Source organism: Dendropsophus ebraccatus, chromosome 1, assembly GCF_027789765.1.
Source record: "Dendropsophus ebraccatus isolate aDenEbr1 chromosome 1, aDenEbr1.pat, whole genome shotgun sequence".
Lineage (NCBI taxonomy): Eukaryota > Metazoa > Chordata > Amphibia > Anura > Hylidae > Dendropsophus > Dendropsophus ebraccatus.
In genome coordinates, this window is record NC_091454.1 from 127,875,535 (window position 1) to 127,889,676 (window position 14,142).

At 45.4% G+C, this 14,142-nt stretch overlaps 1 protein-coding gene across 1 annotated transcript in view; it reads left to right on the top strand.

The window, feature by feature from the left end:
• The first annotated feature begins 462 nt into the window (after positions 1–462).
• The window catches only part of USP6NL (USP6 N-terminal like), a 128,736-nt gene continuing 115,056 nt past the window's right edge, over positions 463–14,142 (top strand). The window contains exon 1 of the mRNA XM_069978740.1: positions 463–651. Within this exon, the coding sequence (XP_069834841.1) occupies positions 648–651 (4 nt within the window). The 5' untranslated portion in view covers positions 463–647. The remainder of the gene's footprint in view (positions 652–14,142) is intronic.

The following is a 14,142-nucleotide window of genomic DNA, read 5'->3' on the forward strand; positions in this document are numbered from 1 at the left end:
TATATATATATATATATATATATATATATATACTGGCAGATAATGGCTAGGCTTTGGTTGGTATGGTGAGTTTTTACAGATAATTGCTCAGTGTAAAAGGAATATGAAGTCTGACATGTTTGCAGTGACTGGAGTTGTTGTTGTTGTTACCTCGCTGTGAGTAATGTGTTGTCATTTCCCAATGCTCCTCCACCCCTCAGTGATCACTACACCCACACACTCAGCATTGCTTTCATATATGCAGCTAGGAGATTACTGGCCGCACTCCCGGACACAATGGGATTAGGCACGGCCTCCTATAAATAGTCGTGTTTAGCATCAGCCAGCCAGCCCTGACCAGGTCGCCGCCTTGATGACGTCACGCAGAAGTCTCCACTGCCTCCTCGCTCCTCCTGACCCAATGCCCCGTCCAATGGGAGGAGCCGTACTCCTGGAGGTGGGCGTGTCCGGTACGTGTATGGGTGGGGCCGTCCTCCCTGTGAGATGCGGAAGTTGGCCCCCAGCAGTAAGGCGGGTGGACCGGAAGACGCTGTGAGGAGCGGGGATGTCCGGCTGGGGCAGCGGAGTGCCCGGGATTCCGGGAGTCCTGCGGAGCTGAGGACGGAGCGGAGAGCGGCCTGAGGCGGTGTCCTGTTCTGGCTCCAGCTATGAGTGAGTGCTGAGTCCGGGGAAAAGTTCTGTGACTAGTGGGGAGAGGGGTGCTTCCTGGCCGGACAGTGACAGGAGTGGTGGGCTGTGTGGCCGGAGCACTGGGGGGAGCAGGTGACAGCGGCAGCTTCCCTCAGCCCATGCTGTAGGGTGGACGGACTGCTCTCTGTGTGGACTCTGGTTGCCATGGTAATAAGCTGATGCTCTTGTTGGCTGTCAGATGGGTGACTGTGTCAGGGCGCATACATGGAGGGCTCCGTGCTTTCTGTACACAACACTTTATACCTTATAGGTGCTGCTGGTCCACTGATAGTTGTTTAGGTGAATAGAGAGTTGTGAGTGCCGGTGGGTGAGTGCCCTCTGCCGGTGGGTGAGTGCCGGGGCTGTGCCCTCTGCCGGTGGGTGAGTGCCGGGGCTGTGCCCTCTGCCGGTGGGTGAGTGCCGGGGCTGTGCCCTCTGCCGGTGGGTGAGTGCCGGGGCTGTGCCCTCTGCCGGTGGGTGAGTGATCAGGGTGACATGGCTCTGACATGAGGGATGCGGCTCTCCCTCTGCGCAGGGCATGTGTCTGGGGGACTGCTTGCCCTATGTAGCATGCTGGTGTTGTATAGATAGAGCTGTAGAACACTGTGTATGTGTCTGACATCACCAGGATGCCTGTGATACCCTCACACTTCAGACATTCAGGAGGAAACTTAGGCCTCTATAGGTTACTCCCCTGCGTCCCAGAAAGGTGGTAGTAGTAAATGGTTTACTGACTATATACTATAGCAGGTCCTCGCATCCTATTAGTCAGAACAGACCCTGAAAAAGACAAACAGTCCACCACTTGTTGTTTGGCCAGCCATTCATTGTGGAGCTGCAAGGTAAGTTTATGCCCATGGGAGAAGAGAAGCTGGGCTGGCAGTATTCAGCCGACCATCCACTGGCTGCATTGTATGAATAACTGCTGTGGATTTCTGTAAGGGCGTATAGGCAACCTGTTAGCTAAGAGAGATGTCCCAAACTGCTCACATGGCTACAAAGCTATGTAAGCAGGGAGACAGTCCATAGCTTTTATTGTACCTGTCCGAGGCTGTAATCACCTAAGCTTGAGTACTCTGACCATGCCTCTGTGTCACTTCAGAGCCGCAGTAAAAAGCATTTTTATTTAGATGATTGCCGCTTCTAACAACTACAATATAAGGTATGGCTAGTCACACTGCTTACATAGCTATTCAGCCATGTAAGCAGGTTGGGGCATCTTACTGACAATAGTCTGAGCAGCTGTTCTTCTCATGATAAATCCAGTAATGTTCCCGCTGAGCCCTCTAGACAAGTGCTATGAAACCCACCTCCTTCCTAATAGCAATAGGGGGTCTCGATTTTATGCTTCTGGGCAATATGTGGAAAGAAAATCTAAACTAGCTGTGTTTTGTGCTAGTGTGAGAGTACTGCCAGATTCTTGGTCATCTTGTCCTATGAATCGGCTGTGTACAGAGAGAAGTACTCAGGCCGATGAAGGCCCGATATTAAATGTAAACGAGCGCCGATCTGCTAGATTGTCGCTTGTTTACTGGGCCTATTACAAGGCTCGATAATTGTTTAACAAGGGCTGCAGGGACATCGTTACTGATGTCCTTGCAGCCCTTGTTAAACTTTATACATTACCTATCCAGGCTGCAGGGCTCTTCTTGTTCTGGCCACGGCGGTCCCAACCAGTGATTGGCTGAGCGGCCTGTCAGCTGAGACAGGCCCCTCTTAAGCTGGAGTGTGCAGGACCCGGGGAGAAGCACAGAACAAGAGGAGCCCTGCAGCCTGGATAGGTAATGTATTTTTCTTTGCATATGGTCAGCGCCGTCTGTGCACCGCTATCACACGTAAGGATGCGCGGTTGACACCCGACAATTATAGGTCAGAACCTATATCAACGATCAGCCAATGACTACCATCATCGGCTGATCGTTGTCTTTATTACACGGAACGATAATCGTACCCTAAGTAAAGTGTGTGCAAAGCTTCCACACTATTACTGCCCTCATAGTCCTAGGACCTGAGCTCTTCCGTTGGGGGGACAGAAGTAAAAGAATCTATAAAGCTTTCAATGTCGCAGTATGGTGGCCTATAGCCCAGTTGAATGGCTCACAGATATGCCATTTGGCACGTCAGTTGAAAACACATGTGTGTGAATTGGCAGAAAGGCAGGCCATAACTCCTTCTGTCAACCTGGCTTCCTGATCAGGCTGCCTTCAGTTTCCTGCTGCTCCCTCTCTGGAGATGGCAGAGTGATTTTGTACTGTATGGTTGTCCATTCTTTAGAATGGGCATAGTATAATACCCAATTTCTCTCCACTTGCCACAGGAGAAACATATGGATGTGCCTGTTGCCTCTCCTAGAGATACCAGCTGACCACTAACAGTCACAGAAAGACAAGGTGGTCAGTATGGGACAGCTCGGATAGGAGTGGATACATCTCCAGTGTCTTTAGAAATGGAAACTGCTATCTCGTGTTTATTTTTTATATTATTTTACACATGATTACTTAGATTAACAATATCTTAGCTTTCCAGGAAAGCCCCTTTCATGCTTGTTTTTACTGATAACTCTTTGTAAGCCTCCTATGTTCCGGACTACTTGACTTCTTTTGCAATGCAATGAGATACCTGCCGGACTCCGAGCCCACATTGTATAGTGCTCCTTCCACGTCACTTGAGTATTGTGATGTGAGAATGAAAAGTTTTGTGAAACTCTAGAACTCTTATAGAAATTTCCCCATGTTGCTAGGCAGTTTATTTCTATGACTGCATCTGTCACACATATTATTGTCTAGCCCAGACCAGAGACATAATCTGACAGAGAGCAGGGGAGAACCTAATCAAGCAAGCCTACCTCCCCCTGTGCCCCCCCTGCACTGTCTGACAGGCTTCGGGACCCTCACCGGAAGGCATTTTCTCCCGAGTTCTGATGACATCACAACTCAAGGGAAAATGCCCGTCCCGGCTGATGGACAGCCTACTGAGCCAATCAGTGACTAGAGCCGTGGTTCGCGGGCTGGGTCGTTGCCTCTGCAGGAGATCCTGGAGCCCGGCAGGGGTCCCAGAGCAGCGATTCAGTGCTGGAGAGGCACGGAGGGAGGTGAGCCTGGATAGTTTATGTCCCCCCCCCCCCCCCCCCCCCCCTTATTGTATGTATGCATACCCTATCGATCACTGTTGTAAGCTGCTGTCTATTTCTGTGTTGTGCACATATAAGGTGCTGTGATCTTCATCTTACCCATAACCTGTTCTGTAAATATCCCTCTTTTTCAGGCTGGGGGAGAGTTGGTGGTGAGCCATATCTTTGCAATAAAATGAAGGTAGAACGGTGTTCCTTTACACTGCACTCATCCCACTAATGGTCCTGTTTGTTGTGGTGTTGCTGTTGTGCATCAGTGTATTATCACAAAAACAACATCTCCTTGTTGGCCATAGTAATTGTCTTGTGCCGTCTAAAGCATCTGTCTGGTGACAATGAAGCATGGTTACAGAGCTTGCTTAGAGCCCTGCGCGGGCGATCACATCCCACAGACAAGTGAAGTTTTGTGTCCACTTGGAAATGGTCTTATTTTGAAGCTTCTCCTTAACAATGGCATTGCTGTCTGCCTAGTTATAGTTAAATGTGAAATAACCAGCTTCTGTGAGACTCTCAGTGTAACTATTTGAATGCCTTGATCGTGTGTTTTTAGCTTTGCTTCCACAGTTAAAGCTTAGAGCAGTGTGCAGTGGAAAGGCACCCTGCCAAAATGAATCCGTTTGCGCTGAAATGACTTGTTTGTTTGCACGGCTGTTATGCCAACATCCAAGAAGCGCTCATTATATTGCATGTTTGTTATAACATTTGAGCCTTTCATTGCATGGAATTACCGGTGTTCTTCTGTCTGCATCCAATTCCACTTGTATTATGCTATTGCCTTCAGGTCTGGTTAAATGGTGAACTTCAGGGCACTTATGTCTAGCCTGTGAGCCTGGCTTAAAGGGGTTGTCTGTCGGCATTTAAACTGTCATCCACATGTAAAGTGATAAATTAATAAAACTTACTAATGTAATCTCTAAGCTTACTTAGCCTTCTGTCTCTGCAACTGTAATGGACACAGGGGCTGGTCAAAACCTTATCTATACAGCAAACACCCTTGTCACTTACACAGTGGGGGCATCGCTCTGCAGAGGAATCGGTCAGGGACTGTCAGACAGGTCAGGGATCTGGACATCTGTGTAGTATTCAGAACAGAAGTTTGGTACATTTAGTAAGTTTTAGTCATTTACACATGGGCACCAGCCGATAACTTTTTCTATGTTTTTGGACAACTCCTTTAACTTTTTGTGTAATGTATTTTGGAAGCAAAGTTGCATGCAACAAATTGTCATTGTTACTTTCCATGTTTTCTACAGGTGTGAAGATTGTTAGGCAAAACGTATCAAAGCCTACAGTCGTCATGTTGAGTAATATGTGTAGCAAGTATCCATGGGAATGAGTGTAAACTAGTTGCATGATATGTTGTGATGTGGCACTGTCTATTCTATAAATTGTGTAGCTTTGTAAATTTTATGTGTAACCTCTTAAAGTATATATACACAAGGTCATATATATAGGCATTGAACGGGTTATCTGGTGTTAACAAATATTTCCTATATAGCTGCGGTAAAATAGAGAATAATATACATCCTCTGCTTCCCCAGGGTCCTGCTGGCGATGTCTCCAGTGTCCCCCCGATGACTGCTGAAGCTTCACTTCCGAGACAGACTTGTGTCAGTAGTGACAGTCCGCTCAATCAATGACTGAGACACGACAGCGGGGCAGCCAGTGATTGGCTGATCAGACCGTCACTGCCATTTGAGTCTGTCTCAGAAGTGGAGGAGGGATCGATCAGCCAGGGACTTGAAGCCTTTTTATGTTCTTCACCTGGGCAACAACATATTAAAAGTAAATTCTGAGCGGAATATCACTTTAAAAAAAGTTACGAAAGGGTTTATTCAGGCTTCAAAAAAAAGAAACTCCATACTTGCCTAAAAGGATCCCCTGCAGCTCCTGCTGTGCTGTCTTCTGGCCCCCTTTATACAGTATATATGAAGCTAGTGGGCACCACTAATAATCATGGAGTGCTAAGCCAATGCATATAAGTAGTACATCATCCTCTCAAAAGAAAAAAAGCATATGCACAAAAAATGGTAGCACATCACAAAAATCTTTATTATAACACTGATATAGATACAAAGTACCACATAAATAAGTGAATGTACAGGAGTAGTAAAATGAGGGAGACAACACCCCAAATACTGCTCTACATTAAAAACACTAAAATGTCACCATAAGTCCCGCTTGTGTTCCAGCCAGGGCCAATCTACCACTCTGACTCTGGACTGTATGTACAATAACACAAATCCAACATCTCTACCTAGACAGAGACCCAGTAAAACAAAATATAACCACAAATAATGGAGCATAGGGGAAAAAAAAAGAAAAAAAAAAAGGAAATTGGAAAAGATCACCATATACAGTCCAACAGAATGAGAGTCAGATGGGATAAGGAATCACCCCACGCGTTCCGCCGTGTAGCGGCTTCCTCAGGGATGTGGGCAGTAGAGTGAGGGGCATATGATATATTTTTTTCATCTAATCTGTAATTGCTTTCACATGTTGTATAGGTATATATACTATGCCCCTCACTCTACTGCCCACATCCCTAAGGAAGCCGCTAGACGGTGGAACGCGTGGGGTGATTCCTTATCCCATCTGACTCTCATTCTGTTGGACTGTATATGGTGATCTTTTCCAATTTCCTTTTTTTTTTTTTTTCCCTATGCTCCATTATTTGTGGTTATATTTTGTTTTACTGGGTCTCTGTCTAGGTAGAGATGTTGGATTTGTGTTATTGTACATACAGTCCAGAGTCAGAGTGGTAGATTAGCCCTGGCTGGAACACCAGCGGGACTTATGGTGACATTTTAGTGTTTTTAATGTAGAGCAGTATTTGGGGTGTTGTCTCCCTCATTTTACTACTCCTGTACATATTTATGTGGTATTTTTGTATCTGTGTTGGTGTTATAATAAAGATTTTTGTGATGTGCTACCATTTTTTGTGCATATGCTTTTTTTCTTTTGAGAGGATGGTCTTCTGGCCCCCTGTCACCGCTAAAGCTGTGGGGCACCCAGGTTAAATGTGTATGCCTTTGTTTTTCAGCAATATATTGGATGGATATGACAGTTGCAGAAATTTCTGGAAAAGACCTGCCACTAAAGCAGTCCTAGGGAGCTACCTCCAAAAGGTAGGAGCCAGCAACAACAAGCAAATGCACTGCTGCTGACAAGGGCTGGGTGGTGTGTGTACAGTTCCTCCTAGGCCAATTCCTTTAGTCGCTGTTTGCACGGGTGCTGTAGACTGGAGGAGCTGCACATGCGTGTTGAGAATCCCAACTGAGGGCAGTGACTTCAGGTTCTCAACACTCCGGTCTATGGCACCTGCACAAACGGTGTCTAAAAGAGCACGGCCTGGAAGATCACGGCGCATGTGCAAACTATGGAGATGGCGTGCACAGCCCCTGTCAGCAGTGGCGCATGCACGTACAGAAATAATGACCAGAACGAGCAGGAAGCTGGTCATCTGAAAATATTCATGGCAAAGGATGGGGAAGTAGTGGTTAGGCGTGCCGAAGCGCGGCACAAACGTCAAATTAGTGCTCTTCTTTGACTTTTGATTACAGTACAGGACCCAAGATTGCATGCACTCTACTGCATGGATGCACTGACAAAAGCTACCATGCTCACTAGGAGCCTGCCCCCTACAGTACACTGTCAGTACCTTGGGTAGGGCCCGGGTGCTGACAGATTCCCTTTAAACTTACTATGCGGTATGTTTGCTTCTGCAATAGTGTTGAAGTCTTGCTGTGCATTAAACAGCCCGTTTGAGCTGATATGTTCCCTTGAGCATTGTATAAAGCACCTGGAGCGGCCCCGGCACGTACCAGCCGCAGCAGGTGCTTTATAACGGAGAAAATGACTTTTATTCCCCGGCTCGTGACTAGATACGAGCGGGGAAGTAGTCATGGTGGGCGGCTACCCGCTCGTATCTAGTCACTGCGCTCTGCCTGTCAGCGTGCTCTGCGGAATGATTGACAGAGAGGCCAGTAATGGACCTCTCTGCCTGTCAATCATCCCCTCTGAGCGCGAGGACAGGCAGAGCGCAGTGACTAGATACGAGCGGGGAGCCACCCACCATGACTACTGATATGATGGATCAGTGCAGTACATATGTACTGCATTAATCCCTATGAGTAGAGATGAATGAAGCAAATCGCTTTGCTCCTATCAGGATTCTTCTCATCAGGCTGCTGGGCTTTGACGTCTGCTGCACTCCGTGCCGCTCCTTCCCGGGAGCTGGGAAAAGATTAATCCAGTCCTGGAAAACTGGGAGAAATTTCCCAGCACTGGATCCATCTTTTCCCAGCTCCCAGGGAGGAGCGGCACGGAGTGCAGCAGACTTAAAAGCCCGGCAGCCTGATGAGCAGAATCCTGATAGGAACAAAGCGATTTGCTTTATTCCTACTTCGCTCATCTCTACTTTTGAGCAGTCAATGTATTGACTACACATTAGTGGGGAAAAATACAACCTTTTTTAATATATAAAATAATCCCATCCCATAATAAAAGTTTAAATCACCTCTTCCCTTTTTTTAAATAAAAAAAAACCCCCACAAAAAAAACAACAGAATAATTAACATCACTGCGTGCAGAATCACTCAAACTATTAAATTTTCACACTCCTGATCTTGCAGTAAACAGCATAAGTAAAAAACTCGCCAAAGGCCTTATTCACATGTCCTGTAAAGTTGTCCAAAATTGTGGATCCGTAATCGTGATTCAACTTAGAGCACATTGATTTATATTGGGCTATTCACACGGTCCGTGTTAATTTTGATCCGTAATCAGTTACTTAAAAAAAAGGACATGTGCTAGTGCAGATTGCTATTGCGGTACGGATTACCAATAGAAGTCTATGGGATCCGTATTTTTTTTACAGACATCAGATGTCATAAACACGGATCAAATCTATGCAAACTAGCACTATTCACATTTTACAGATAAGGAAATGGATGTAATTACAGATGCAAAAACGGATAATTTTCCATGGATTACGGAGAAAAAAATAGAGGGAGGTTTTGCGGCCCAGAAAAATCACTAAACATGTGAATGAGACCAAAGTGCAATTTTTTTAAATTTTTTTTTTTGTTACATCGCAATCAGAGGAAATCTAATAAAAATTATCAAAAAGGCACATAAATGCAAGTGTGGTATTGATAAAAATTAGACTATGGGCCAAAAAGTGATGCCTCACACAGCCCCATAGACCAAAATAAAGTTATAAAGTTGTAAAGTTATATCAGAATAGAACAATTTTAGGCAGATTATGACTTTTGAAAGTATTATTTTTGTAGTAAAAAAGTAGGAAAATAAGTTGTTCAAGTTGCCTATCGTTGTAATTGTGCTGATTTAGGCTGGGTTCACACTACGTATATTTCAGTCAGTATTGTGGTCCTCATATTGCAACCAAAACCAGGAGTCTATTAAAAACACAGAAAGGATCTGTTCACACAATGTTGAAATTGAGTGGATGGCCGCCATATAACAGTAAATAACTTCCATTATTTCAATATAACAGCCGTTGTTTTAAAATAACAGCAAATATTTGCCATTAAATGGCGGCCATCCACTCAATTCCAACATTGTGTGAACAGATCCTTTCTGTGTTTTTAATCCACTCCTGGTTTTGGTTGCAATATGAGGACCACAATACTGACTGAAATATACGTAGTGTGAACCCAGCCTAAAGTGACATAGATCACACTGTGGTAAACCTGACATGTTAACGGCGTAAAGATTAAACCCCCTGAAATGACAAAAATGCTTTTCTTCCAATTTCACTGCACACCATTTTTTTTCCAGTTTTGCAGCATATTTTATAGAAATATTAAGTCTGTCAATGCAATGTACAATTTGCATTGCAAACAATAAGACCGCATATGTCTGTAGGTGAAAAAATGTCCACGCTATGGTCTTTTAAACAGGAGGAAAAAACAAAGTTTAAAAATGAAAATTGACTGGTTCCCTAAGGGGTTAAAGTGTATGGGGAATCGGCTGTCAGTATACACAGTACAGACTAAAGACTACAGTTGAGTGCAGGCATAAAAATAATGAACATGTACATTATTTGCTACATTTTTAGTAAAATTTTAGTTTTTAGCTGTCCACACATGGTTTTATTCTGATGACTGTAAAACGTTAAAATAGCCATATAAAAAGAGTTGCCTCTCCCAAAAGATAAATCACTGGATGAAAAAAGACATGCAAATTTGTTTTTTACAGTTATACACTCACCGGCCACTTTATTAGGTACAACTGTCCAACTGCACGTTACCACTTAATTTCTAATCAGCCAATCACATGGCGGCAACTCAGTGCATTTAGGCATGTAGACATGGTCAAGACAATCTCCTGAAGTTCAAACCGAGCATCAGTATGGGGAAGAAAGGTGATTTGAGTGTCTTTGAACGTTGCATGGTTGTTGGTGCCAGGGTTGTTGGTGCCAGAAGGGCTGGTCTGAGTATTTCAGAAACTGCTGATCTACTGGGATTTTCACGCACAACCATCTCTAGGGTTTACAGAGAATGGTCCGAAAAAGAAAAAACATCCAGTGAGCGGCAGTTCTGTGGGCGGAAATGCCTTGTTGATGCCAGAGGTCAGAGGAGAATGGGCAGACTGGTTCGAGCTGATAGAAAGGCAACAGTGACTCAAATAGCCAACCCTTACAACCAAGGTAGGCAGAAGAGCATCTCTGAACGCACAGTACGTCGAACTTTGAGGCAGATGGGCTACAGCAGCAGAAGACCACACCGGGTGCCACTCCTTTCAGCTAAGAACAGGAAACTGAGGCTACAATTTGCACAAGCTCATTGAAATTGGACAGTAGAAGATTGGAAAAATGTTGCCTGGTCTGATGAGTCTCGATTTCTGCTGCAACATTCGGATGGTAGGGTCAGAATTTGGCGTCAACAACACGAAAGCATGGATCCATCCTGCCTTGTATCAACGGTTCAGGCTGGTGGTGGTGGTGTCATGGTGTGGGGAATATTTTCTTGGCACTCTTTGGGCCCCTTGGTACCAATTGAGCATCGTTGCAATGCCACAGCCTACCTGAGTATTGTTGCTGACCATGTCCATCCCTTTATGACCACAATGTACCCAACATCTGATGGCGCATTATCCTGCTGAAAGTAGCCATGTCATAAAGCTAGAATCATCTCAGACTGGTTTCTTGAACATGACAATGAGTTCACTGTACTCAAATGGCCTCCACAGTCACCAGATCTCAATCCAATAGAGCATCTTTGGGATGTGGTGGAACGGGAGATTCGCATCATGGATGTGCAGCCGACAAATCTGCGGCAACTGTGTGATGCCATCATGTCAATATGGACCAAAATCTCTGAGGAATGCTTCCAGCACCTTGTTGAATCTATGCCACGAAGAATTGAGGCAGTTCTGAAGGCAAAAGGGGGTCCAACCCGTTACTAGCATGGTGTACCTAATAAAGTGGCCGGTGAGTGTATAATACTGCAAAACTGTGTGTGAGCATAGCCTTAAAGGGAACCAATCACACAAAAATTGGGCATAAAGGTAAAGAAACGTGCTGGTACATCAGCCAGCACGCTTCCTAACCATCCCCCTGTCCCCCCCCCCCCCCGTCCCACGAACATTCAGCCCGCAAGGTTAGTTTAATCGTGTCCGGCGCTCTATGCAAATTACCATACAAGTAGTCACGGTGGGCGGGGTCTTCGTCAAGTAGTCACTGGGTCATGGGCCGGCTCCTGCGCTGTAATCACGCCCCTCCGGGCGTGTTGTAAAGCGGCGCCTGATAACGTCACTTGGGGCGGCATTGCACGTCGGCCACGCCGACATCTTTACTAGTCTTTTCAGTGGGTGAAGCCGCTGCTGTACTACGCTGCGCAAGCGCAGTACAGCAGCGTTTCTCAGGCTGCACTGTGCATGCGCAGCTTAGTAAAGACGTCGGCGTGGCTGACGTCACCAGGCGCCGCTTTACAACACGCCTGGAGGGGCGTGATTACAGCGCAGGAGCCGGCCCAGGACCCGGTCACTACTTGACGAAGACCCCGCCCACCTTGACTACTTGAACAGCCGTTCCGCCCACCGTGACTACTTGTATGGTAATTTGCATAGAGCGCGGGACACGATTAAACTAACTTTGCGGGCTGAATGTTCATGGGACGGAGGACAAGGGGATGGTTAGGAAGCGTGCTGGCTGATGTACCAGCATGTTTCCTTACCTTTATGCCCAATTTTAGTGTGATTGGTTCCCTTTAATATTCAGTATATTATAAGCATTATATAAGACATCTTGATGTAGTATTACAGGTTATAGAATCCTGAACTCCCAATAAACTAGTTCATAGGTGTGTCTTGTTCATTCTGCTTTCTTTAAGTACCTGCGGGTAATAATTCCTGATCATTGAGTCAATAAAATGGCTTTTGGCCAAATGAATCCCTCTTTCCTGTCCATGTATATATCAATCTTTCCAGAGTTGACACTGCTGAATGTTGGTTGGCATCATATTTGATCTTGAGCAAACAGCCATCGCCCCCTGGCAAAATGTTTACCTGAGCATGTGAGAATTGTGCTTTACATATACAGTAATACTGTTTTGTGATTGTTAGACAGTGAAGTCTTTACATGTACACCTACATGATAGATGTCTAAACATCCTCAGCTTCCCTGACAAACAAACAAAAAATATTTTATTTAGTTAACAACCTTCTCATCAAACTTATTTACCAAAGCAAATATATCCAAGTTTAAAAGATTATTGCTGTTATTTAAGGGGATCTTATGGGTGGTGGCCCGTACAGAGTTAAAATAAATAAGCTTCTTCCTGTTTGTCATATGTTTTTATAAAAAGTTGGCTAAACCCATACCACTACAGTATGGGAAATGTGCCTGTACACAGATTAACTTTGGCTGATTTTGCCAATAAAACTGGCGGAACTCCGCAGCGGAATTCTCTGCCACGGAGTCCCGCCAGCCTCCCTGACATACTGGTAGTGCATGAGAGGCTTGCACGCCTCCTCTCTCTGTGCTAAAGAATGGACATGCCAGTTCTTCAACATGGCGAGGATGCATGCGAGCCTCCGATAGACTACCAGTATGTCACGGAGAAACAGATTGCTGAACTCGGGGAGACCAGCCAAATGACAACACTGCCGGCTGCTAGTGAAAGCGCTCAATACAGTGGAGTCCTGGGGGCATTCCCCCCTGGGAAACATGAATATGCAAAAGAAGAGCCCGTGGAGCCTCATTGAAGAGTTTAAAAACACTAGGACTAGCCAGATATCCCTCCGGGAAGGACCCAGCCAAGGGGTGGCTCCTGTTATAGGGCCACTTAATATGGTTGTTTTGATGGTTTTCTAAGTCAATGTAATGACAAGGGATAAACCAAGACTAGATAACCATCCACATGCAGCTGTTTTAGGGTGTTGCCCCTCATCAGTGTGGAGCAGGATTCTGGCTAGGTGGGAGTAATGCCTAGTAGAGCCATAAGAGAAACAGATTGCTGAACTCAGGGAGACCAGCCAAACGACAACACTGCCGGCTGCTAGTGAATGCGCTCAATGCAGTGGAGTCCTAGGTGCATTGCCCCCTAGGAAACATGAATATGCAAAAGAAGAGCCCGTGGAGCCTCATTGAAGAGTCTCAAAACACAGGACTAGCCAAGGGGCAGCTCCTGTTAGGAAACCACCACACCAAGTGGCCTTATAAGTCAATGTATGTCACAGAGGCTGGCGGGATTCTGCTAGTTTCACTCCATGTGAACGGAGGCTGCCACTGTAATTTACGGTTTTAACACCCCACCACCACCAATATCAGTTGTTGGGGAACAAAGGAGGATCAACATGATGGATTTCAAAATGGCAGTTCCCTTGTTCCTATGGGTAAAAGCACCAGCTAAGGGTCTGGCAGCTGTCTATTTCCCTTTTAACCCAATCAAATGAATATGGGCAGTGAGGAGGAATAGCTGCAGGCTTGACAGCTGTGTAAGATGTGTGCTTTTCCTTACAGTAATAAAATTAAGCGTCTGCATATGATTGTGGCTGTTTCCGTTGAAGTCTATTGGAGTTATGAAAACTGCTGAACAAGCAGTGAATTTGGATATACCTTGGCGCAAGTAAGCATGTCATTTACAGTAAAATGACTAGTGGGCCCAGCCAAGTAAATGAACACCTGCATCTCTTACCTGCCTTAGCTCCAAGCATGACTAGTCTCTTGGCTTGACTAAACTTGTACCTATTACTTGATAATGTAATGTGTTTACATATGTCATTTATAGAGGGGACAAAGTTGTTCGGAGTCTTTAACCATCACCTGCAACCACATTTATCTTGCCTTATAAATGTGTATAGTTAAAGGGAATTGG